Source organism: Solea solea, chromosome 10 (assembly GCF_958295425.1).
Source record: "Solea solea chromosome 10, fSolSol10.1, whole genome shotgun sequence".
Taxonomy (NCBI): Eukaryota; Metazoa; Chordata; class Actinopteri; order Pleuronectiformes; family Soleidae; genus Solea; species Solea solea.
Window position 1 is genome coordinate 14,299,630 of NC_081143.1, and position 27,851 is coordinate 14,327,480.

Below are 27,851 nucleotides of genomic sequence, written 5' to 3' on the forward strand. Positions count from 1 at the left end.
ACACACGTATACATAAAAGTTACACTTACAAAAACAAAATATTTTTATTCAATTTGTTCATTAAGATTATTTTACATTTTTGCATTAAAACAAGCTTCATTTCAGTAAGGTTGTGTCGTGTGTGTCCATTTTGACAAGGATCTTGGTTGAATATGTCGAATGCTCCCATACTCAAAGACACACATGGCTGTAGATTTGTGTTTGTTTTTGTTTTAAAACAAATGCACTGGAATAACCGTACGATGAGATTTGAGCAAAAACATTGGCATTAAAAAAAGGAAGACTGCTTTCAAAAAAGGAAACATGTGGAGACATTCCAAACTATACAAACAAGATCCGGCAGGCCAATGATCTGAGAAGAGGTCAGGCATGTGTTTCAGAAGCACTTTTTGGTTGAGCTTTGAGGCAATGACTGAGATGGCCTTGCTGGTGATGAGCCCACGTTTGTAATGTTGGTATGTCACTGTCTGTGTGTGTGTGTGTGAAGCTAACAGATGTGTGTAAGAAGCAATGGACTGTATATGAGATGTACTTGCAGCTCTGTGTGTCCGTGTGCGTGTGTGTGTTTGTGCTCAGAAGGAGAAGTATTTGGTAAACCACTCCTGTTTTAGCCCCTGTGTCCCCCTCGGCTCCAGATATGGGCCCCTGCAAAAACACAAGAGACACGGACATAAACGTTATTGTTGTGCTAACATCGAGTGCAAGATTAAAGGCTTTGACTTAAAAGCAGAGTGGGAAAACAGCAGCACATTTTTAAAAATAGACTGTTTATAAAAACGTCTTCTGGTTTCAAAACAAACTCCCATAGAACCCTCCAGATTTGATTGGCACCAGGACAGGACCTCACCTGCAAACAGCCACTGCCATTGACGATATCGGCTGCCAATCACACTGGTTTCTACTCAAACGTGCCATGCTTTGTCTATTTTCCTTTACATGGAAACAAAACTGGCATACTCTATTGCAGAAGAGCTGAAACTAGTGATCGAGACCATTAACTTGCAATGGAAATGTTTACTGACGTAATTCAATTGAGAAGTTGGCTCATTTTCCTATAGACCTTCACTTGAACTTTTATAAAACAAAAACATTAAAGTGATATGTAAAAGTAATATCTGTAAAAGGCATAGTTCAGTCTTTGTTGCTTGTTTTTTTGAAGCGGGGTCTATGAGGTATTTATGTATTGTTTTCATGTGAACAGGAGCAGAATCGACTAAGCGTTGTCGACAGCCAAACTTAAAAAAATCATTAATTCACAGATGATCTGCCGCAGCACAACATAGCTTCTGTGATGCCAAAAGAAAAAGACTTGCAGAATGGAAAACTACAGTAAGGATCTTATCTTGTCTCACATTCACACTGTACAAGGAAATTGAATTTCTACCGCAGGAAGATCTGCTTCTTTGGATTTCATGTAGTGCCTTATTCTGCTGGATCAGATTTATGAATGTGCACATTTCTCATTTCTCCCTTTTTAGATTTGTTACATTACAGCCAAGATATTAAAAATGTCCGTACCTGATTGATTGGGCCTGCAAGTGTGCGTGGGGCTCCTGGCAAGACGGAGACACGTATCGGATACCCGTCTGTGCTGACGGGCAGACGGGGAGTGGGGCGGTGGGCGCTGGGGTTGGAGGGATGCAGGAGGTCCGGGACCTGGCGGAGCGAGGGAGGGAGGGGGAGGAATGTTGGCTGAGGGAGAGGGAGGTGTGCTTGTGTGGAAGGGAGGAGGTGGAGTAGTGGGGGGAGTTCTGGGGGTGGGAGGTGGACTGGTGGGGGAGGGTGGAGGAGTGCTGATGGAAGGAGGAAGAGGAGGAAGACGATGAGGAGGAGTGGGGGGGGAAGATGCTCCTCTCGAAAGTACTGGTGCTGGGGATGCTGGTGACACGAGGAGGAGACTCCGCGCACTTCCTCTGTCAGAGGACAGAAAAGTGACAAACACGTCATTTAATGTTGGCGTCACGGGACTCAGTTTATTCAACAATTCAGCGATGATATACTGTAAATGAAAATCCACAAAATGACATGACTGTTATGGAACCAAAGGAAATAATAATAAAGATTAATAGGACACTGAAAATGGATAATAAACTTTTTTATTTCAGTTACATAAAGTGTACTTTTTAATGCATCTGATGCCATAAAATAAGAAAAATAAAAGCTCAAATAGAAGAACTATGATGAGCATGATGCTGAATTATGATTGTGTAAGTACATATTCAGCGCTGACTTACCTGAAGAAAAAAAAGTTTGCCATTTTATTTTGCATTAAACACACTTTTGCAACTGGAAACTGAACTATGCAAACTCCAGGAGAGTGAGCAGTTTACAGAACGTTCAGTTTCCAGCCATAAAAAGCTTTGGGAACATTTTTTTCTTGTATCCCTGCTGACAACCATGTAATGTGCATTGTTTCTAGCAGATAATCATGTATTCACACACCAACCTACTGAGAAAGTCCATGTCTCACACAACCACTGAAAGTATGTTACTGTAAGTTTATTATCCTTTTTTGAAATGACTGCACAGCCCATGCTTTGATTTGATGAATGCATTATGTGCATGAGCCAAAGAGATAAACTCACTCTCATGGTTGGCGTGACGCTCCCAGGGCGGGACTTGCTGTCACGGGGCCTGAGGGTGCTGCTGTCCCCAGCAACGGGAGGGTGAAGCTGCAGCTGATGCTTCTCCTCCTGTAGGGGAGGAGGATGGGGAAGGACTTTTATTGGCCTTATTCACAGTTGGTGTTGTTGTATCCGGAGGGTGTACTTGTTTATTAGGCTGCCTCATGTCACACAGATGGTAGACACAGCACTCTGGCCGAGGATGATATTTCTTTTTAAAAGTGCCTCTTTTTTTTTTCTCCATTGCAAACATGTTAGCGGATGATTATCAAACACAGTTTCCCAAGTTTCCCACTTTGGGTGATTGTTTACTTTATTAATCCCCTTAGGGACATTCCTTCTCTGCATTTAACCCTTCCTCTACAAGAAACTTTCCTAGAATTAGGAGTGATGGTCAGCCACTGAGCAGCACCCGGGGAGCAATGGGGGTTGGGTACCTTGCTCAGGGTTACCCCAGCCCTTTGACCTGGTGGGCACTCAAACCAGCAACCCTCCGGTTACAAGCCAAGTTCCCGGTTTGTAAAGTGAAGCTGTGAATATCAGTTAAAGGAATACTTCACCGATTTGCATTTAGCTTTGTATTACTAGAATAGGGGTCCCATAGGTTGGGAAGCACAATTTTTCAAAAATACTACCCTAGTCTAGTAATACAAAGATAAATGCAAATCGGTTAAGTGTTCCTTTAACCACCAGGAGCCAAAAGTTGTGCACGTCTTAAAAAGGATGACATTTAAAAAAAAAAAATTTCGCTCATAGTAGATTTAGTCTGCTCATTTTTGTGAAATCTATGCATTTTTGTGATTCTCATATGTTTTGGTCAGTAAAACATTACAGAGAATTTTTTTGCATTTATTCATGCTTTTATTAAAATGTACTTTTCTACTGAACACAACATGGTCAAGTCTTGAAAAAAGTGTGGAATTTTGATTTGGGGAAAGGACAAGCATCACCTGGAGCCTCCGGAGATTCTCCTGCTGTTGTGCATGTTTCCAGTGTGCCACTGCATTCATTATACATGAATGACAAACTCTGGAGAATGTCCTGGTTTTACCTGGAGTTCAATGTCTGTAAACAGCTCTGTATACTGGCCAGGAATGACTAACATCAATTTAAGTTTTACTTTCTCTCTAATTATTGAGGTTTTGACCACAATCACACAGTCTTTAATGGTTGACTGCATTTTCACTGCACTTTCTACATGTTTTTTTCCACTTACTTTTCAATAATTTGTTTAATCCATGGTTGACATCTTCATATATTTAAAACCCAAACATTCTCAGTGACAGAAAAGAGAACGACTGAAATTTAATATATATATATATATAAATAAATAAATACATTTAAAATATAATATGCTGTATAACAAAATACTTGTGGATTATTTTGTCTCAATCAGTTAAATTGAATTAAATATGTTCACAGGAAGAAACATTCCATTTTTAAACACCATCAGAAGTGTTGCCAGAGACCCGCTGGAGACCAAACCATAAAAGCGGAGACACATGGTAGATTTAATGTGGTGCTGGTACTATTTCACAGCCCGGGCTAGGATTCATGGACAGGGTCGCTCTCTGATTTATGGGATGAGGCCGTTATTCTATATTTATTGCCCTGTCAACAAATTCAATAAAAATATCACACCCAGTAGTGTGCTAGTCCGTCTCTCTCTGCACTCTCAGTCTGTTTGTTCCTACTGAAGACATGAAAAACACAGGAAACCAAAACAAATAGTATTCAATCATTTAAAAAAGGGATGATCATTTACTAAGTTGTACATTTGCTCTGGTTTATGTATACGTTAATTGTACATTAATTAGGGTTCCACTCTAGGTTTTTGTGCTATTTTGTGCAAGTGTGTGATCCACTCACTACTGTGATTTAACTTTTCTATGGTACAGAAGATAGACCTCGATCACCACTTTGCAACCACTATGTATACTAAAAAAAAAAAACATGATTTCTACATCATGTTGGGCATAGAGTTCACACAAACATACTCATTCTGAAGACCAATTGTCTTCCGTTTATGGATTTGGTTAAAATCCATTTTGGACAAATAACGTACAAAGCTACAAATCATTGACTTCCTGGTAACTACTCATAATGGATTCACCGACCGAGAAGTGGGTATAACCTCAGAGGAAAATATCATTTAAAGAAAGCCTATGTCCATACTAATTTGAAGAGCATGTGCATTTCATTTGGTGCAGTGACTTTATGGCACAATTATATTGTTTAAGAAAATGCTTTAAAATGTCTATATGTTGAAGATATAAAGAAGAGGAAGCAGGCATGTCCAAAGTCCGGCCAATGGGCCAATCACGGCCTTCGATCAGATTTTGTGTGGCCCAATGTTTGGTTTTATAATATATCATTTATGGCCTGGGACGGACTGGGACAGAAAATCGGCCCCAGTCACATGTCATCCCCATTATTCCAGCTGGTCAGGAGTTGCGCTTTGAAACCCGGGTTCGCAACCCAGCAATGACAGGCAGATTCATGCATTCACCTCCTATTATGTTATTATGATATCTGACTCCAGATGAGAAAGAAAGGCAGATTTTTTCATTTGTTCACTCCTGTGTGGCTTAGATCTGGTTACATTGCAAGTTAACAATGATAATTGTGACAAATGTAAGTAAGTAAGTAAATAGTATAGTATGGTATAGTATGGTATGGTATAGTATGGTATAGTATAGTATAGTATAGTATAGTATAGTATAGTATAGTATAGTATGGTATAGTATGGTATGGTATGGTATGATATAGTATAGTATAGTATAGTATAGTATAGTATAGTATAGTATGGTATAGTACAGTATAGTATAGTATAGTATGGTATAGTACAGTATAGTATAGTATAGTATAGTATGGTATAGTATGGTATGGTATGGTATGTTATAGTACAGTATAGTATAGTATAGTAATATAGTATGGTATGGTATGTTATAGTATAGTATAGTATTGTATAGTATGGTATGGTATAATATGGTATGGTATGGTATGGTATGTTATAGTATAGTATAGTATAGTATAATACAGTATAGTACAGTATAGTATAGAATGGTATTTGCTCCATCCTACTCCTTTTTGAACAATACTTTTAGTATTTTTATTATGATGTTGAACATAAACATTCATTCATTCATTCATTCATTCATTCATACGTGTCACGCGTTCTCACCACTAATCGTTTGATGAGCTGGTCTCTCTCGGTCAGTCTCTCCTGGAGCCTCCCCAGCTGCAGGTCGTCACATCGAGGCTCCCTCCTTCTGCAGCGCTCCTCCCGCTCACGCAGCCTGCAGTTAAATCATATACACAAACACACAGACACCTTCTCACATACCTGTGCTGATGCTCACTCTAATAACGTTGTGACGGCGTGTTTGGCTTGAATTGTGCGTGCACTGTGTTTCCTGTCCTCTACTCACTCGTTCTCCAGGGCCACGATTCGAGCCTGCAGGTGTGACTGCGCGCTGCTGTATTCAGAGACCAAACTCTGCATCTCCTTCTTGTGCTCCCTCTTGATCTCCTCCACCTCCTCCCTCCTCTTCTCCTCCTCCCGCTCCTTCTTCTTCTCCTCATCCACCTCCTCTTCTTTCACGTCCTCCTCCTTCTTCTCCTCCCAGTGTTTTTGTGACTCCTCCAGTTTCTCCATCTCCACCCTCAGCTTCTCCACTTCCTCCTTCAGACGCTGTGCTTCCTCTTCGAGCTGGGCGTCTCGCGTCTTCCTCAGATCTGGGCTCTCCTCTTCTTTCTCCTTGGCTTCAGGATTCTTCTGGACTGATCTGGGAAGTAACAGAAACAGACTGATATAATGGCAGAGGCCTGTTTAATACGTTAAAATGAAATCTTAGAATAAACTGTAAAAGATAAAAACTATGCAGCATCTACTGTAGAGGCTCTTCAGTGTGGGAGCATTTGTGTGTATACAGTATCAGCGCAGGGACGAGTCTTGGTAAGAAGCTTTTATCCTGGCAAACTGCTCTAGTAGTGCAATGTTGCTCTATGTTGTTATTCACAACAGTTTTAACGTTCATTTCTACCAGGGATGCACAATATTGAACTTTTTGCCAATATCCGATATGCTGATATATCCAGAGTGTTTGGGCCAATAACTAGGAATGGGGCGATACCACTTCTTTGTGTCCGATACCGATACCAATAGCACAAACTCTACTGTATCTACTGATGCCGATATTAGTCCGATACAGTAATTTTAGACCATTTATGAAGTCTGAAGCTGTGAACAACACATTTGTGCCGAGTCATTTCACAGCTTAAATGCTTTTGCTGATTTTTATTTACATTTTTACAGTCTGTGCATAGTGAAGCATGTGATTTTTGGATTATATTTTGGATTTTATCTGTCCAATATCCAGTTGATCCAGTGATTTTGACCAATATCGGACCGATACCAATACTGACCGATAACTGATACCGATATATATATATACATTTATATATATATATATATGTACATACTGATATACGTTTTCTTTATTGAGCAAAATAAATAAACGTTAAAAACATAATAGTTGTAGGAGGAGGTAGCGGCCTAGTTAGCCTACTGTTGTAGTCGTTAGTCATATCGGCATACCGATATTGTGCCTATAATATCGTGCATCCCTAATTTCTACAACCTTTTGCAAATATTCTTAGAAAAACATGAGCACATGAAATATATTAAGAAAATGCAATACAAAAAGTCATTGTTACTGTTACAGTTCAGTGTTTTACTCCAAATCAAACTTGTTCATATCCTGTCCTGCTCAGAGTTAGATGAGAAGTTCATTCTCACTCGGTGTCATAAATGTGAAGCTACAGTCAGGAGATGAGATGGTAAAAGACTAGAAACAAGAGGCAGAAACATTGAGTCTGCCTTTGTTTGAAGTTTATAAATACACCACCCAGCACCTTCTAACGCTCACAGATGTCGACATCATATTTTTACCGACTCTGTGAGCTTCAGAGTTGCTCAGAGGCAGATTTTTTTTTTTCCACCGTCGAGCAGAGTGAAGGTATCTGTGATCTCCATTTTTTTGTCTTTATGCTAAGATTAACACGGTGTGCCTTCATACTGAGTGGTTTATTTTTTGTATTCTGGCTTTGCAAGTCTTCTAACAACACTATACATGGTCATTTTCAGCGTTATATGAAATGAGCTGCTCATCCCGCAAACGCACTTCCCTTACAAATGTGTCTTTTAGGTTTAGGTTCATCCCCCTCAAGCTGTGAGATTCACCGTTAGTGTTTCACCATTTTGCTGTCCCAATACATTCCATCATTTCAATGTAAAATTCCTACAGGACATCATCAGCGTTTATTATTTTCCATTTTCACATGCATGTCCTTGTCTTACTTGTCCTTTAATTGCTTCTTGAGTGCCGCGTTCTCTCTCTGAAGTTCCAGCATGGCACAGCGACTCTCATCCAGCTGTCGCTCAAAAACCTGATGCTGGTTCTGCTGCTTCAAATCCTGCACACACACACACACACACACAGAAGCACACACTTACATACTGTCCATGCACATCACATGCATTAATAGAGTAAATGCTTTTTCTTTATATGTGCCTTAAGTCTAAAATTCATAGTTCAGTTTTGTGTTGGTACAGAGTGTCTACTGTCAAATGGCTCTGATTTGTTTGTGTGCAATCATGCATCCACTTTATTAGGTACACCTGTTCTTCGAGCTTATCAGCCAATCACATGGCAGCTTTTTAATGTATTTAGGCATGTAGACATAGTCAAGACGATCTGAAGTTCAAACGTTCAAAAACTTCAGAAACTGCTGATCGCCTGGAATTTTTCACAGACGACTATCTCTAGGATTAACAGAGAAGGGGCCAAAAAAAAAGGAAATATCCAGGGTGCATTGAGCCAATTTGATCCCAGTTCACCAGATGTACTGTATGTGTTAAATGTGGAGCAAAGGGCACATTAGTTCACCGCCAATGAGAAAACCCCAGAGCTTCTGGTTGGAAGTTATAAATGTACTTTCAAATATCAGAGGTGAGAAGTTAAATTTATGCCTTAAACGGTGTATTCTGGGGATTTTTTTCAGAGGAATGCAAACTCAACAAGGAAAATAAGAAAATGGCAACTTACTGCTTGTTACAAGCAAAATACAACGCGGCCAATTCTGGAAATCTGTTAGTAGACCGAGTTCACAAGCCTAGTTAGGCATATTGTCTAATTCCCAAGCCCTGGAAAAACATTCCTTATAAAGGGCAAACTACCTTTAAAACATCTAGTTTTAAAAGGTTCTGTTGTTTTCTGTTGTTTTTGATATGTATACTGTATATACATGCATATCCATAATGTATCTTTCTTTTTGTTGAATATAATATTCGAAAACTTAATGAATACATTTTCAAAAAATAATAAAATAAATGCATTTCCAGTGTGCTGCACTTCTCAGGGGCAAAACAAATGTCTTGTCGATGCCAGAGGTCAAAGGCCACACGGGTTCAAGATGATAAAAACACAGTAATTTGCAACAGTAACTCACAGAAGCCCTTATTACAGCACCAATGTACTGTGAATGGATAATCATCTCTGAATGCATCTCTGAACGAGTCAAACCTTGAAGCTACAGCAGCAGAGGAGCACAATGGGAGCCACTATTAGGCGTCTTATGTACCTAATAAAGTGGCCAGTGAGTGTACGGTTGTTTAAATGTGAGAGAACAATACACAATGCAATTTGCTGTTTGCACACATCCCAGTGTGTGTGTGTGTGTGTGTGTGTGTGTGTGTAACCTGCTGCAGAGCCATCATCTGTGTGTGTGCCTGTAGCTGAGCCTGTAGGTCCTCAATCTGCTGCATGTGTCTCTGGGTCATCTGTCTGCTCCACTCCGTGTGCTGTTGGGTCAACTCTGCACGCTGCTTCTCTGATATCACACACACACACACACACACACACACACACACACACAAAAGCATAAACAGCAAACAAAATCACTTTGGTCCACTGTTGCAGGTACCCTCCTGCTGTTGCCATGGTGAAGTGTATCCATGGCAATAGCAACTTCACTGGTGAATTTATAATCTCCATGTGTACATCACTCTGTGTGTGTGCCTGTGTGCCTGTGTGTGTGTGTGTGTGTGTGTTACCTAGCTCCAGGTGGTGCATTGTCTGTAGTCTGTTCCTCTCAGACAGCAGATCTTCTTTTGCTTGTCTCTCTAGCGCCTGCAGAGCCATCGTGTGACTGTGCTTCTCTTCGGCCAAAGACTGGGTTTGAGGCTCCTCCAACAAAATCACACTCTTTTCAATTCAACATTTTGCACGGGCTACATTTTCTAAACTCACTGAAACTCGACCCGCTAAGAATCTTTTCATGACACACACACACACACACATAACCTGCACATACTTTTAGTAAACCATTATGCTGCCGCTGGTGTCTGAGCACTACCATCAAAGCTGCTAAATTATTCATCACAGAGAAAAGCTATGAAGAAGCGTACACACACACACACACACACACACACACACACACGTTAAAAAACAACAAAAATGGTGCGTCTCGTGTACCTGCAGCAGCTCCCTCAGCTTTTTGTTTATCTCCTTCGTGTCTTGGACCTCCTGCCTTAGTCTGTCAATTTCAGGGTTACCATGGCAATCGTCACCCTGGCCCGCCTTCTTTTTCTCCACCTGCAATAGTGAGAGATCATGTGTGCAGGATTTGAAGGCTCTGCAATCCCAAGACGACGGCATGATGAATTTGCTGCATGCACTAAATTCAGAGTGAGAAATGTGCTTTTTTTTTTCCCAGGTAAACTCCACAGTGTTGTGGAACCAATTAAACATTTGTCCTCCATTAGTTTAGTACTGCACTTAAAGTTGTGGGACTCACTCAAGAGACTTATTTATTGACACCCAGAGACCAGTCGTCAGGTTTATTTTTGTCAGTTTTTCTACAACCACAGAAGAACATGCCACAGCATGACCACAGATTGTATACAAAAAGTGGACGTAGTCTTTCAGGTCTCTGGAGGACACCAGTGTGAAAATAAAAATGTAATTAACAGCCACCAGGGGGCCACTCCACAGGTTGTGAAATGTAACCCTGAAGGAAGATGATCCTACTTTTGAGTTGACTTCCAACATCAGAAAACAATTTCCTGAGACATTAATGGTCAGTAGTTTCACGTCTCCTTAGACAGTAAAGTGTGGCACATGTGAGTGGACACCAGTGTAATTGACAGCTGGTATTGGAAGCAATTCTGGATTCTTTCAAATGGGATGTCAGATTCCTAGGGGGTCCACGTCAGGACCAGTTGCCACTTGACAATGGCTGATAGTAAAAATTGTAGTTAGAAAGCAGTTGTACGCAGATGAAAATGTTTGATCCTCAGCAACTGTGGCGACAGTTATCAGAAATCCATTACTTGTCCGAGGCAGACAAGTTGGAGATCATGTTAAAATGAGCATCGCTGTCTGAATGAGTGAACGAGACACATTTTATGTCAGTATAAATACCACATAAAGACCACGACTCACTGGTAACGTCAGTCTCACCTCAGTCAGTTGACTCTCCAGCTCAGATATCTGAGTCTGCAGCTCCTGCTCTCGATTCTGCCATCTCTGTTCACTCTCGGCAACAGCAGCGTTCATCTCTATCCTGAACTCTGCTCTGAGACGATCCTCACACTCTGCCCTGCAGGCATGCACCACAGCGAGACGGGAGGCAGAATTAACCTACATGCAAAAGTGCGATTTCGTTCCTCCTCCTACGACACGGCAGAATTTGGCAGAGCTTGAGAGGTGAAATCGTTTCTTTAGTCATGTGTAGTAGATAGAATGTGCATGGTGGTTACCTGTTTTCTTCTCTATATTTTCTATATCATTTAAGTAGAAATTGTTTTTACACTGAATCAACTCAACGAACAAAAATGTTTGATTATTCATTTATCTGAGATATGAATGTATTGATTAACAATTATTGTTTAATGACTCAACTTATAGCAGAATAATGTAATAGGTTGTCTCCGGTTTGCACACACACTAATTATAATATACAATCAAAAACATGCTGTTCAGTATCAATATATTGATAAATTACTAATACAAAATGTATCATTAGTCAAAAAACACATGAGAACTCTCTCATAGACAAAGAGTGTTGACACTTATTGGATCCTTTTGTAATGCATTAAAAACACATTTTAAATCTATTTTGCTTTGCTGTTTAAGGTTGTTTCCTTGAAGTAGGGATATTGCTATTTTTATTTTGGTCTTCATAAGCCTTCTTTGTCTTTTCATCTTCCCTGCACAACTTTGGTTTATGATGCGTAACGTGGAAATACACAAACCATATTCAAGGACTGTAAAAAGAAAAAGGCCGTATAGTTCCTGTGTGGATAAATCTTACACTATAACAATTATCCTTGTCAATATTCCAGACAGGACAAACTACTTGGTCTTCTGAAAACCCATTTAGGCAAAGGTTTATTTGTCTTGTGATATTGTTTTCATTTGTATTATTGATATGACGACAGGGTTTAATGGTTTTTCTGCATCATCTAATTGCTGCAGTTAATTTTTTTGTTGTGTTCTGGTCACGCCACACTGCAATTAAGCTCATTCAAATGACGCTGTTGTGAGCCCTAATTTGGATCATTTGCTCCTCAGGTTTGACTTTACCCTAATGCTTATGCAGAGGGCGGGGGTGTGTGGAGGGGGGATCACAAGCAGAGGCAAGATTTTGTGATGTAAGCCTGGGCAACTCTGGCAGGCCTGTGTTCATTCAGCTACCTGATCCGATCCTCCGTGTGCCGCTGGCTCTGCTCTAGAAGACTCCTCTCCGTGTTCAGTCGGCTCTGTTCCAGGACTTTCTCTTCCAGCCGGTGCTTGTCAGCTCTCAGGGAAGCGGTCTCTCTCTGCTGTCTGTCTCGCTGCCGCTCTGCCTCCTCCTGAATCCGAGTCAGTCGACTCCGCGTCTGATGGAGCTCTTCTTCCAGACGAGAGCAGTGAGGTCCACATGAGGACGCGGATTCAGGCGTCACCTTGTCTTTCTTCTGCTGCTGCTGCTGCTGCTGCTGCTGCTGCTGGACCGCTGACTCCAACCGACACACCTGAGAACACAGAGACTTTCGCAGGTGATCCACGTCTGTTCTTGTTTCAGCGGATAACACAGTTTAGTGACTGACCTCATTGGAAGAATCTCTCAGTTTTGCCCTCAGCTCCTCCATTTCCTTTTCCAGCCCATTGCGTAGCTCCTCTCTGCTCCTCCTCTCCTCCTCCAAATGTGCACACACCTTCCAAGAATATTTACCATCATCAAAAACATTTCATCTTCCTTTCAGCACTTAAACTCCGCCGTATTATCAGCTCCTATTTCAAACATTGGCATACTGAAACGCACGTTATAAAACGTGTTAAAGGACAAGCAATTACGTGATAAAATCTCTTTACATTTCTAGTTTTACAGTCGGTAAAATAATATCCATTTATCATTCTGTTTTAGTTCTGTGTCTCTCAGCCTGGAGGTGAAGGCAAAGCCCACAAAAGGTTACACGATGAGTAACAGGATAAACACATTTATCCCCCACACGTTTACATACTTTTGTGTAATATTTGCCTTTCGTCTCATTCACTGCTGTTTCCTTTCACTGCTTTAGGTGTGAAAACATGCAAATAAAACTGAGGGGAAAGGGCTTTGAATGTGAATGTGCATCACACTGATTACTGTCGCAGCTGTGTGTGACAGGACTCACCGCAGTTCACCCCCGAATCCAAAATAATTACATCACACGTCTGGCTGATGTTGAAACTACAATAATTAAGCCTATATGAGCTGGATGCTGAGATGAACAGCAGGCTATTTTTATAAAGTCTGATGCACGCTGAAGCACACCATACGGCAAAAATGCCCTCTTTTGCTACTGAAACTGTTCTCTCACTGCACCATCCAAAGTCCATGACAAGAAGGGAAATAAAAGGGAAATACATCTCTTCAGGTTAAAGGTATAATAGGTAAGATTTCTCCATAAAAAATAACCCAAAACGACAAGACTGAATGTACTTTGCAGAGTGGTGAGCGGTGTCATCTTTAACATCATAGAAATCTGTATTTCTATTCTCTTAAGTAATGGACCATTCTGCCACTGAAGCCCAAATGCACAGTGGAACAAAACAAGACAATTATCACGATCCCCTGCTGCTTCTGTCAAACTAGCTTTTGTTATTGTTTTGATTGAGAGATTGAGACGCAACGTACTGTGTGTTTAAGGTTTAAGTCATTTCAGGTTCTTGCTGCACATACTGTACCTACATATCCTTTTTCTACCTGATTTCTGACAGGAATGTGGATTCAGGTGAGGTCATATCTTTGACTGACATCTATAGACCTGTTCCTAGCCGCGTTGGATCAAATAAGCTCCTCCCTCCCCTGTGGTGTGTGGACAGATGCTGCTGACCTCTTTGTTGGTCTTCTTCTCCGAGCTCAGAGCTTCTTGGACGCCGTGTAGTTCGGCTGCGTGTCTCCTCATCACTTCCTCTATTGCCTTCCGCACCTGCTCCTTCAACCGCTTCCGGTCCTCCTCAGCCTTCTCCACCAACCTCCTCTTCTCCTCCTCCAGCCTCTGTTGCACATTGACTTTCTCTGCCTCCACCTGTTCGATGTTCTTATCCAACTGAGAGCGAACACGGACCCTCTCGACTTCCAGCTCCTTGCGCATCCGCTCAACCTCCTCCTCCTTCTCTTTATGCAGATGCTCTTTGATGTCCTCTGCTTGTTTGTGCAGCCATTCCTTCTCCTCCTCTTTCTCCCTGCGCAGTCTGTTCCTGTCCTTCTCCAGCTGCTCCTTTAAATGCTCCCTCTCCTTCTGTAGGTTTTCTCTTTCCTTGTCGATCTCCTTCTGCAGCTTGTCCTTCTCATCGTCTGCGTGCTTTTGGATTCGCCGCAGCTCCTCGGTCTGAGCTCTCACCATCTCTGATCGTAAACTGGACAGGGCCTCAGCATGCTACAAACACACAACACACAACACACAACACACAACACACAGAACGTTCAGTGGCCACCTTATACAAGCTAATACAATTCAATATAATATAAAAGCTCAGCAAAATTTTGAATTATTAAGTAAATGTTGTCATGGGTAACTTCCTGTCCTTTATTTTGTTAAAGTTCTTGGTTTCCTGTGTTCCTGTGTAGTGTGTTCTGCATGAGGCTGGCTGTTGATGTCCTCGTTTACTTCTTCTATTTGGTTTCTGGATCCACAGTTGCCAGTGCGTCATGTCTGCTTCATGTGGCAATGATCATTGATTATTTCCTCGATTCACAGAGAAGCTTGCTTCTTGTATTTTTGTTCCTTTGATACTTTTCTAATTGTCTGTCTTTTCCATTACCTTGGATTCAGAGCTCTGCCTACAATCCGGTGACCCTCTGCCCCCTTAGTTGTGTTTTTTCCTTTGGTTTGATTTTGATTGTTTTTTTTTGTAAATAAACTAGTTCCTCCTTTTTTCCTAAAACATTTTGGGTGCAGTCAGTTTATTCTTTATAAATCATCACATATGTATTACTGATTTTAAGTTAAAGGTCCAGTGTGTATGCTTTGCCATTTATTTTATGCATCAGGTTTACGTAGAAGGAAATGTCCTTTGTTTCATAATAAGCCCGTTCTTCAAAGAAGCAAATGCACATCAGTTCTACTGCTGTATAAATGTGGTTACACAAGATGGCCGCATCCATAAAGCAAGGCCCTTGCTAAAGTACATATAAAAGGCTTATTCTAAGGCCCCATTCACACCTGGTGTTAACATCTGTCCTCACTGATCCAATAGCATGAGGACGACCCTAATGGTGCATTTCTACTTGCCTCACCTCGCCACGACATGCCACGGTTTAAGTAGCGTTTCCACTATACCTGGTGAATAAATAGTACCTGGTACCAGGTACTATTTTTACTACCTACTCAGGCAAGGTTCCAAAAGTGTGCTGAGTAGGTACTATGCGATGATTGGCCAGAGTGCCGTCACAGGAAGAGACGTCCCACACACAAATCAAGCTGAACAGCGCCGAACTGTAGATCACTTAAAACTACTTAACAATCCTAAAAACTACCAGGGAAACCTCTATATTTAACAGAGGAGTCTTTTAAAGTGGAGTAGTGTATTTAGGGACAGTGCCGGCGATCATGAGTGGCATCACAGACCGCTGCCGCTGTAGTGTGTGGAGTAGGAGGCTGTACTCCAGAGACGTGTGGACAGAAATCAAGCCGAACAGTGCCAAATTGTAGATAAGTTAAAAGTACTTAACAATCCTAAAAACGTGGGTTAATCTACTACAGAAGTCTGGTGTAAAGTCACTAGTCACTCGTGTGTGTGTGTGTGTGTGTGTTGTGTATAAAACCAAGTCACTGCAGTTTCACTCAGCCGTGCAGTGATGACTCCGCCCACGTTAAGTAGGTACTTTTTTGTAGTGGAGATGCAACGTAATTGTGCCGTGGGGGCAAGTAGAGCAAGTAGAGCAATAAGTAGGACTGTTCACACCTAGACGCGTCTCCTGTGATCACGTATGACTGGAGCTGTGCTTCCCTGCCTTTTACTCAAATACACACTGATTTATCGGCAGGTCAGAGTGGAAACTGGGTGTAATATTTGCTGCTCATGCACGTGTGACTGACTGCGTCACCTGACGTATCTGCCGGGCGTGGTCGTTGTTCCGGCCGCTGCTCTGTAGCTCCAGCTCTCTGTTCCTGCTCTGCAGACGGCTCGCCTGGCTCCTCAGCTCCTCCACCTCAGTGCACACGCACACGTCGCAGCTGCCGCGGTTCAGCAGCTCCTCTAGCAATCACCAGATAAACACCAACAAACAGCCAAATGAGCACAAATGCATAAGCATGTATTGATCGATTATGTGTAACGGAAGCATAATGGAAATACAGCAGAGCAACAGTGGACGAGGAGGGGCCAGAAAACAAAAAATCGTTCTCGTGCACTAAATAAAATTCAGGGTATGTTTTGCTGACGGGGTATAATGTCACTTTGATGAAACAGTTTGCCTTTGCAGAGGATGAATAATGTGCAGTTGTTGCATTTTCTGTACATTGTATATTACAATAGCATGAGGTGAATACTTAATTACTTCTGAGAGTCAGAGGGAATAAAGGAAAAGCTCAGGTGATGTCAAGTGATGGAAGCTTTGACTACCTGCTCCTCTCTGAAGCTCATCTTCCTGCAGCAGCAGCCGCTCCTTGGCGACGGCTAGCTCCTCCTCTGCCCGCTTGGCCACGCCCTCGGCCTCGGACACGCGCCTTCGATCCAGCTCCAGCTCCTCCTCAAGGTCCTGGAGGGAGGCACGAGGACCGAGGAGGGAGATGCAGAGGATGTGTTGTTGTTGGTTGGCAAAGTGCACAGGGGAAAGAAGAAAAAAAAGACAAATGATAGAAGAAAAGATAGATAAATGGGTGACATGAAACGTGGTGAGTCAGGAAGCTGTCTCCCTCAGCTGTGCGCCTGTAATGGTCTGCTGCGGGAGCTTGTGTCAGCTCTGTGCCAGCTCTCGTCGGGCTTCTAACGCTCATGTGTGAGGTGGTAATGGTGGTGGTGCAGCGAATCTATCCTGCTCAAACTGCTCATTAGCAGGCAGTTGGCACTGGGAACAGCACTCAGAGAGGCAGCCTGTGGTTAGACGAGCAGGATCCACCCTCTCTCTCCCCTCAGCTTCCATCTCACTCCCCGCTTTCCCATCAACATTATCATTAGCTGGCTGCATCAGAGGCAGGAAGCTTCAACATTTCAATTTCCTTTCTCACAGATCTGGATTCTAGTCTGAGTATGAGTGCAAACATGGTCAGTGAGTGAGTGAGCGTGTGTACACACCTGTATCCGCTCCTGCAGTTTCACCGCGCTTCTCTTGCTTTCAGCCAGCCTCTCCAGGTGACTTTCCACCTCAGCTTCAGCCCTCTTCACTCTTTCTCTGAGAGCACTGTGCATACCTTTCTTCTCCTCTTCCTCCCTCTCCTCCCACCTCTGCCGCTCCTCCCTCCATTCTGCCTCCATCTTCTTCCTCATGTCCTCCTTCTCCTCGTTTAGATCGAGCACCTTGTGCTCCCATTGCTCCCGTTCCTCTTTCACTGCACGCCTCAGCTTCTCCTCGGCCCGAGCGCTCTCCTCCTTCAACGTCTTCACCTCCTCCAAGAGTGCTTTCACTCGTTCCAAGTCCTCCCGCTGCTCTGTTTGTCTCTCCTCCTCTTCTTTCTTTTTCTCCTTATCTTCTCTTTGTCTCTCCTCCTCTTGCCTTTTCTTCTCCTTGTCAGCAGTTTTCTGCAGCTCCTCACATTTGGCATCCAGCCTCTGGATCTGCTCCTCTGCCTTCTCTAAGTCTTCGCTCAACCTCAGGCTCTCCTCCTGGGCTGCACTGATCTGAGCCTTGGCCTCGTGGAGCTCTCCCTCCGCAGCCTGGAGCCTGTCCTTAAAGTGTTTTCGCAGCTCCACCTCGGTTTCTCGCTCCCTCTCCTCTGCCTGGATACGGAAGCACTCGAAATCTGCCTGCACCTGAAAGCACAGAGGATGAAACTGTATTAGGTATATCTGATGACCTGCTAGTTAACGTAAAGCAATGCATTTGGGCATGCAGACATGGTCGAGATGATCTGCTTAAGTTGGGGAAGAAAGGTGATTTTCAACGTGGCATGGTTGTTGGTGCCAGACGGGCTGGAGTATTTTCAGAAAATGCTATCGACTGGGATTTCACACACAGCCATCTCTATGGATACCAGAGAATGGTCAGAAAAGGAAAAAATTCTCTGGAGGAAAATGCTTTGTTGATGCCAGAGGTCAGGAAAGAGTGGCCACAATACAGAAAGGCGACAGTAACTCAATTTCAAATTTCTCAGGATACATTTTGAGCCGTTTCTTTCCACTTGTTACAACCGAGGTAAGCAGAAGACCATGTCATTGTGTAAAACACAAGATGAGATCTGCCCAAATAATTGTTCAGTGTACAATCTCTACGAATCGTCTACGTCGATACTGATTAAATAATATCGCAGTTCAATTTTATCTCTGTTATCCTCCTGTACAAGGAACACTGTGGACAGAGAATATACAAAAGATTTGAAAAAAGTCCAAACTGTGGCCATTAGGACCAATTAGCTGCTATGTTGGGACATTTAAACAATACTCAGTGTTTGGCAAATCATTACCAGCCTGTGCTGTTGAAAGCAGGCAGATTGGAGCCAGGATTTTATATTATTATAAAACTCTATTCAGCTTATCAGAATTGTTAACAGAAGCTGTAACAGTGAGGTTGTCTTACAGGAGTAACACTTTGTTTAGCAGGTCTTGAATGTTCTAATGATTTCCCAAGACATTTCCTTGTCTTGTTTAAAGTAATTATAGGGGAAATAGGAATGTCCTCGTAAGAAAAGCCACACTTAAATCAGGTATTCATTTATCATGACTGTAAACTCCAGTCTCCATTACCTTGAATTCTATGCAGGATTTGTGCAGGTTTGACGTTGCGTGTCCAGCTGATCACTTTCAATCAAAGTTTAAACAACAATTAGGCCTGCAGCGATCATTCGATATTTGATTTTTACAAATCTGTAAATCTAGTTTTGGCTTCCGCTTGAGTAACTTCTCCACTCTTTCACAAAAACAAGAGCCCACAGGCTTCAGTTACGTAGAGGATATTCATGTTATTGTTAGAGATCTTTACAGTCGTGTTTCTCGTCGAAAACTATTCTGGCAGCACAACCTGAAACCGACAAAGCTGACAAATGAGCAAGGCCAAACATTTCATCTCTTTAGTGGCTAACATTCATCTTGTTTCCCAAAGAGCTTAGAGTCGTGTGTGTGTGTGCGTTTACCTTTCAGGGTGATGTTTGCATGTAAATTAGACACAAACTGCATGAAACTTAGGTTAAGTGAGAGGTTCTCTGAACTAGGTTGACTGTTGTAGGTCACATTAGGGGTAGATTTGATTAGGCGGTCCCACTGAGAGTTTACACACTAAATTACGGCAAACATGCCCTTGAATGAGGTCAATTCACACACACACACACACACACACACCCACCTGGGCTCCGACTCTCTGCTGCTCATCGAGAGACACCTGCAGTTCAAGGAGGCGTGTCCTCAGCAGTGACCCGTCCCCTTCATGACACGTCTCCATCAGGATGCGGTGCAGCTCCTGGTGGTGAGCTTGACTCAAGGCCTGCAGAGCCGCCTCCTGCTCCTCATTCTTCATGTTCAGAGAATAAATCACCTGAAGGACGACAGCGACAGACAGACAGACACTTAAGCATTATTGACATTTCTGCCCTAAAGATGTGAATTCTTTGTGTTAGGATTAAAATATCGATTATGAAGCGTAACTGGCCCCTGACTGATGCTGATGATCACAAAACACCTACAGCCTACCACAGAATCATCCCCGATCATTGACCTTAACTGTTGTGTTACTGTTGTGTGATTCTGTATGTTTTCGGTTGCTGAAACATTGGGTTTTAGAGTTGACTCCTGACTGTTAATTCAGGTAAATGAGGTAAATGATCTATTGTGCATTTTTGCAAAAATTGAAAGCCGTAACTTCTGTCTTTCATGGGTTTCAGTGTTTTAATTGACAAAATTAGCAGTAGCAGGTTTAGTCTCTTCATTTGATTTGTTTGATTTTACAATTTCACTTCTTATATTCTTTAGTGTTACCTCCCACAGCCCAAAAACATGCAATATGGGGATTAGGTAAATTGGACACTCTAAATTGACCGTGGGTGTGAGAGTGGATGGTTGTTAGTCTCTATATGTGTCCCTGTGATGGACTGTGATCACCCTATGTCAGCTGAGATTGGCACACCGTCCCCTGTGACCCTCATGTGGAGGACAAAGCGGTAGAAGACAGATGGATGGATATTCTTTAGTATGACATTATTGTGTGTTGCATCATTTTTTTGTTGAAATGATTTTAGGCTTGTGCTGAGCGAAATGTTAAAAATCTTATCATGTTACCTTTCATTTCATATTTATATATTGCCCAGCTCTATGTTGGGCTATTCCTCTTGATTTTGTGTTTGTTTTAAAAAAAGCTGACCTCGTCACAGTTCACTTGAATTTGATGTTTCACTGCACATGGATGTATCCTGGTGTATCTCAAGTAACTCACACCAACACTAGTCCATAAATATAGACATTATGGAGCCAAACTTGTGAGCTGGCAGCTTAATGAACACAAATATTAAACCGAAAATGGCCCATGTGGGAACACAATAATCTCCAAACAGAAATAATAGAGGTTAAACAACAGCAGCACTGTCAAACTGCAGGTGACAGAAATGTACTGTAACAAAATACCAGTGAACCAATATAGCCTGGCCTTTTGCAGTGTTTTCTCCTGCCTGACAACATACATGGAGTGTCTCTCTCTCTCTCCCCCTCTTCCTCATTTAGACTCACATGTGAAATATGGTCTGTTTCACCCCTACTTTTCATTTTCCCCTCCACGCCATGTCTTCAGTGTCATCATCGGTGACCCTGACATCTCACTTACACACATTCAGAGGCGTGTGTGTGTGTGTTTGTGTGTCTGCATGAGCGTGCTGGTAAGCTGGGGACACACGGGCTCATATTTTACCCAGACGCCTCTCTGTCTGCCGCACACAGCTGCCACTGCACTGCCGGACATTCCCCCAGTGTGTGTGTGTGTGTGTGTGTGTGTCATCGTCTCTCTCACATACACACACACTCACATGGCCTCACCACTGACAATCTCCATAAATCTCCCATGCATTTCTTATGATCCAGCTCCTAATATCAGTGACGGATGTGACATCGTCCTGAATCCTAATGACAAACCCACCTCTCCCTTTTCCTGTCAATCAAATACAATATGTCACGCTGCTATTCCATCGCGTCATAGTAGGAATGAAGGGCACTCTGAGTTGGGGGGGCAGGCTCTCAGTGTGCGTCCTGTTCTTGGCTCTCATCTTTGACCACTTGAAAAGTGAGAGCACAGGAAAAAAAATAGCAGGAGCGACAAATCAGCAATAGTTCTTCTAAAAGTCTTTTGAATGTTTGAATATAATGTACAAAAGACCCATTCATTTGAATCAGGTGTGTTGGAGCAGGACAACCTCTAAAACATGCAGGGCGTCCCTGAGGACCAGCATTGGTAAAAATTGCTTTACTCTACATGCCAATGTGTCCTTGGACAAGACTCTAAACCTCAACTTGCTCCTGGTGGCTGTGCCATTCATACACTGTGTATGAATGAGTGTGACTGCATGGGTGAATGGCAAAACTGTATTGTAAAGCACTTGGATCCTCATTTACTGTTTTGCATGGGTGATTTACCATGAGACATTGTAATCTGATAACAGGGATTTACTCTGATTCTGCTTAAATAGCATTAGTTAAGCACAGGTGGTGGGTGATGATGTCCCAAAGTGATGATGTTGCAGTTTATCCCAAAAGTGGCAGATGGAGTTGAGTCCACAGCTCCGTGCTCTTTGGTTCATCTTTATTAAGATTTAGTATTTATCATTATCATGAAGCCGTTATGGCCACACTGGCAGCTGTACAGCATATGTTACATTAACTTGATTCATAAGTAAAGCTGTAGTAGGCATGATTGCTGGAGGAATTAGGGATGTCACAATCTCGATTGTAAATTGAATATTGATCGAAACAATGTCACAATCTCGACCTTCGGAAGCAAAGGTGGAATCGAGGATTTAACCACACCCCCAGTGTGACATCCTGAAGGTGTGCCAGAGGGGAAAAACACACTGTTATGGTTGTAGCCATTGTAGCACGACTACATGCTACCTCCTCCCACTAACCCAAACTTGCTGCCAACTAATAACATCATAACTGCTGATTTGGGCGACACATTGACCGATCTCGAACCGTCTCCTGCTTCTCTGAAATCCCTGGTGTGGAAGTATTTTGCGTTCCTTGCTTGAATTAATTTAGTCCAGTTGCTGAGAAGAGCTGTGAAAAAATAGTAGTGAAAAAATAGGCTGTTTCACAGCTTAGGGCACCCCCCCTAAAAAAACTCTATCACCTCTGCTTTTGAGGCTGGATCCAAGAGTAGTTGGTAGAATCAGGCAGGTTGTCGCTAGTTAAAAGGTGGGCAGCTGCATTTTGTTCAGCCTGCATGTGATAGAAATGATGGCTGATCAAGACCAAGAATGGTGAAGCCCTCGGTCAGGCTTGCTTTTCGACAGCGAGATACGTAGCGTGACGTACTGATGCGCCAACAATGAACAACGACATTGAATGCAACACAACAGACAACAACACAGTGGACAACAACAGAACAAAATCTCAAGCAAGTTCCCATGGTTACTGTCTTGCCACTTTGATCGAAACAATAGCACACCATCAACTCTTGTGTCACAGGGATCATGCACAGGCACTCAAAGTCCGTGCACACTCAAGGTATGCTTGTGTTTGTCCACACAAGGTCCGCGCAGGCCACTGATTAAATGGGAGAATGAAGAAGTTCCCTTCACATGGACCCCAGCAGAACTCTGTGGACAAGAGGACGCAGAAGGTATGACCTGGGCCTTACAGTAGTCTATAGGCCTTCATCTTACCAAGGAGCCTTAACTGAACAGAGCTCATTATGGGAACCAAGCTGATCACCTGTCTTTTTTTCAGTTTTCCTTCAACCATCCACTCTCGCGCTCACACATAAGGTCAGTTTAGAGTGTTCAATTTGCCTAATCCCCAAATCTGCATGTTTTTGGACTGTGGGAGGAAACCAGAGTATGCTGAGAAAAGCCACGCACACACGGGAAGAACATGCAAGCTCCATGCATAAAGGCCCTTGTTCAGACCGTGTACTGCACTCACAAATCTTCTATGCTGCAGCACCAGAAAGAACCTGCATGTAGTTGCAGTGTAAGAGCACCCACTCTCCCTCTCTCTCTTTCTCTCTGAGCTGCCCTGTGATGTACATGGTCAAACCCTCCCACCACACTGCAGATTTAAGTGCAGAAGTGTCCTTTTCTCTCAGATCACTTGATTTACATTATGCCGAAAGGTTATCGTGGAATTATTGATCAGTAATGTCAAAATAATTCTCCCCACTTCAGCTTTAACCTGAACCATAATGCTGATATTAGCTTCATATTACATTTTAAAAGGTCAAGATTAAGGGAAAACATGAATATGATAATACTGAGCAGCCAGTGTTTTTGCACCACTTGTGTTAGATGTGAAAAGAGGCCATACGGTTGGTGGCTAGGTTAACACTTATTTTCTTAGCAGGTTTGGGATCCGGTCAGAACAAGCTTTAGTTTAGTCCAAAAACATGCACATTTGGGCAATTTGGACACTCTTAATACTGCTTTATCTTCCACATGTGGCTCGCCGGGGGTGCATGTGGAAGATAAAGCAGTAGAAGATGAGTGCGTGAGAAGATGTGAAAAGGAATTCAACCTTTAGCCTGAACACAGTTTAAATCCCCTTGTGAAACTTAAATATAATGCGATAAACCTCATGTAACGCTGCGATTCAGGCTTTCGACAGTGGTTTGGTCAGAGAGCGGCGAATGGCGAGAGCCTCTTGCTACTGTAAATCCTCTCTCGAGATCCCCATATTGATCCTGCCACTTGACAATGTTATTCATGTGTCCTCCCTGGCCAGTGCGCATACTTATTGACAATAACTTCATAGTCAGCAAAAGCGTGAAATTAATATTCTGTCTACAGTGTAACGGAGAGTCAAGATGATGCCACTGAAACAGAAGTGAGACGTGGAGTGAACGGGTGACGCACACAGAGGAGAGGTTAAGCAATGAGACGCACACTCACACTCACACTTTCTCTTAAAAACAGCTAACTCTCCCTCACTTTCTCCCACACACACACACCTACACATACATCCAAGTATCAAAGAGATCACTGGGTGTGCTGGATTACAAAACAGGGAACGATGTGACAGTGTAAGCTAGTTAAGAACAGAAAATCACGTTGAGAGAATTAGAGCTGCCAATCAAAAAAAAAGCACACACAAACACAAGCCACTGTTGATCCCTGACTCACATACTGTGTACTGTACATATATATATGCATATAGAGCGAGACAGCGAGAAAGAGGGAGATACACTGCATATATCACCGCTTACGTGCAAGCTCATGTGAACATTCACAACAGCTGTCCTGAAATAGTCAGTTCTGACTTTCCTGTCATTGGCTTGTATCACCATGTAAACACTCTCCGATGTGCTACTGGTTTATCTTTAGCAGCACTCATTCATCCACTCTCATTGGCAGGGGGGAGGGAACTGTGTAAGTCAAGTGTGCACGGGTTATTGGAGCAGTGCGGGACAGGCAGGCGTGAGGATGTGTGTTAAGTACACCCGTGTGTGTGTGTGTGTCTGTGTAGAGCAGAGGTTATTAAATATATAAGGTTTCCACAGCTGACCCATTTCCCACTTCCTCCTCACACCACACCCTGGTCCCAAACACGCCCAGCAGCCCGACACCCAGTGAAAATGCTTACACCAAATATCCAGTTGGATTATTCTTACATTTCACCAGTGCTACGGGTTTTGCATTCAGTTACTGTCGTCATCAGAGAAGCTAAACTGGGCTCGCATAAAGTTTCAGGAGAGCAAAGCAGGTGGAGGCTGCTGTTGTGATGGAGGAAGTACAGGGACGAGGCTGGCAGGTTTCCCTGACGAGCACAGACATAACTGTGCTGACCTCTCATCTGTGTCATCTTTGTTTGTGTGTGCCAGTTTGTCAGTGTGTGTGTGTGTGTGTGTGTGAGAGAGAGAAAGCCTTGTAAACAACACACACAGTTATGTTCACACAAACACATGCCTTACCCTAACCCACTTCTAGCCCTATCCCTAAAATCAAGGCTTGAGGACCTGCTGAATTATCCTAACAGCCACAGCCACATGGACGTGAACCAAAATGTATCCTCACAAGTACACAATCACTCACACACACACACCTATGGGCTGCACAGAGGTGAATCCATGAGGGAAGCTGGGAAGTGCACAGTCATCACTAATCTTCATAGCTCAACAAGCAATGGGTCATGCCCTGCCACTGTAAGCATTATTGTGAAGCACACAGAGGGTCAATCCCCATACAGTGCTTACTGTATGTAAATCAAGGCAACATATACAGCTATAGTGCTGCTGCTGCTGCTGCTGCTGCTGCAGCTGCCACGCATCCATGCCTGCAAGCTGATGTGTGCGTGCACATGTAGGAAGAAGCAGTATACTGTGTGTTGGCACTAATAATTAAAATCTATGACAATAAATCTGATTAATTAACACATATCAGCATGGATTTGGTGTTTTTACACATATCACTGTTCATAGATATGAGATATTTGGAAGCATTCTTGTTATCTGTTAGTCGGATGAAGACATTATGTTTTGGTGTTTTTTTTTGGGGGGGGGGGGGGGGGGGGGGCATCTGTGCAGATCTCTGCTGTGTTTATATATCTATTTATTTATTTACCAGTGTATGTCATGCATGGTGTAGATGGTGAGGTAGTAGTAGGTTTGTAGTAGGTCTGGCTCTGGAAATGCAGGAGATCTGCAGCCTGCACCTCATACAGCAAGTGTGTGATTATTGAAGACAAATACAAACTAATCCCAGGAGATAAGGATGATTGGTCCATATGATGTTGCTTCTAGTGTGCGTTCTGCTTTTTTTTTTATTATTATTTATTTATTTATTTGTTTATGTATTCATTTTATATACTATGGATAATATCAGCATTCCTGTGAGGATTGTTTTTCCTATTCTGTTTAATGTGTTGTTGTCCTAGTATATTACTGTGTGTATACGAGAGGATAATTGATACATGTTCAGTAAATGCAGCTTCATAATGTGCATGGTTTTCAGTGCGGTATAATACTGAAGCAGTCATCAGATCATCCAATCATCCTGACACCTTCATGACTGACAGCACCAGCACCGGTGCTGGTGGCGGCGTCTCCCCCAGTTGTCAGCGGCCGCAGGTTCTCCTTACCTTGGTGAGCTGAGCGATCTTCTTGCACATCTTGCTGTGCATCTGGTCGTCGTACAGCTCCTGCTCGATGTTCTGGAACTCTGCCGCAGTCCCGTTAACGGCGGAGCCCGGCCCGGGGCTCTGTACAGCCTTACCGGCGCCTGAAGCCATGATAATGAAACCTCCCGGGGGAACTTTCCCGGAGCGGAGCGCGGAGGATATAGTCAGCAACAACCCCGCCACCTCTCAGATGAATATTCCCTCCACAAACCGCGTTAACTTCTCACTCGTGCGTCTCATTCCTCCGTGGATGAACCCCCTCCCGCGTGCAGCAGCTTGCTGGGAAACATTTGGTAGTAGATCGGCGGGGCTCGCGCTCTCTCTCTCCTCGTGCGTTCCGGTTGTGGCCCCGCTCTCCCGCTGTCCGCCCGGTGATCGCGGAGGTCGCACGCTGGAAGCCCATCGGGGACGCGCTCGCGCAGACGGACCCTTCCTTCCTTCCGTGCTGCTGCCAACAGATGTTTTTTTATTATTATTATTCTGAGAGGATGATGGAAGGACACAGTCCAACCACCTGTCTCACGGCAGGGGCGGAGAGGGGCGTGTGTTTCCTACGGTACATTACCAGAGACAGCTCCCGATTCAGCGCACTGCTGCTGCTGCTGCTGATGCTGCTGCAGTGCTGCCCCGCCCCTACCGGCGCTGCTGTATCACTGCCGAACACCGTGAGGAAGAGGAGGAAGATGAAGATGATAAATGGGGGGGGGGGGGGTTCTCTGGGGTCTAGTCATGTGTTTTTACTCCATCAGTCAGATGCTGTAAACACAATATTCTGAGAGCAATTTCACTAACCCTATGGTGTTTATATAGGAAGAACAGTGGTTACTGTATTAGGCCAACTGCCTTTTTTGTCATATACATTCACAGCCACATTATTAGGTACACCTCTTTACATTACCAGGTGCAGTGGTGTGCATAGATATGAGGGGTGAGTTTTAAAAAAAAAGGGCATCCTCATCATAATTTACACAGTTGTTCGCTCATTTATGTTGGGTCGCCAAAATTCAAAATGGCCCACTTCCTGTTGAGTTGAGGTGGTGCCATGGTTCCAATCAACGTTTTTGTCTTTCTTGGGCTACAACATTCCCACCAAGTTTTGGGAAATTTGGTGGCTCTGTTTTCACCTTAGGGGGCGCTATACAGCGTTCATGATTGGGCCCTAATAAATAAAAATATTGCTACATGCTTAATAACTTAATAACTCAGGTATAACAGGCATAACAGGTTCTACACC

At 43.1% G+C, this 27,851-nt stretch overlaps 1 protein-coding gene across 1 annotated transcript; it reads right to left on the minus strand.

The window, feature by feature from the left end:
• Positions 1 to 19: 19 nt before the first annotated feature.
• fam184b (family with sequence similarity 184 member B) lies at positions 20 to 27,211 on the minus strand. Its single transcript, XM_058639981.1, has 18 exons — positions 26,579 to 27,211; positions 19,656 to 19,844; positions 17,456 to 18,130; positions 16,784 to 16,919; positions 16,266 to 16,417; positions 14,050 to 14,595; positions 12,781 to 12,888; positions 12,386 to 12,705; positions 11,150 to 11,288; positions 10,163 to 10,282; positions 9,742 to 9,874; positions 9,388 to 9,518; positions 7,987 to 8,102; positions 6,056 to 6,412; positions 5,809 to 5,923; positions 2,586 to 2,693; positions 1,519 to 1,913; positions 20 to 645 (listed from the first exon to the last, which is right to left on the minus strand). Exons 1-18 carry the CDS (start codon positions 26,726 to 26,728, stop codon positions 573 to 575), a joined length of 3,963 nt encoding a protein of 1,320 aa, XP_058495964.1. The 5' UTR covers positions 26,729 to 27,211; the 3' UTR covers positions 20 to 572.
• Between the last annotated feature and the right edge of the window lie 640 nt (positions 27,212 to 27,851).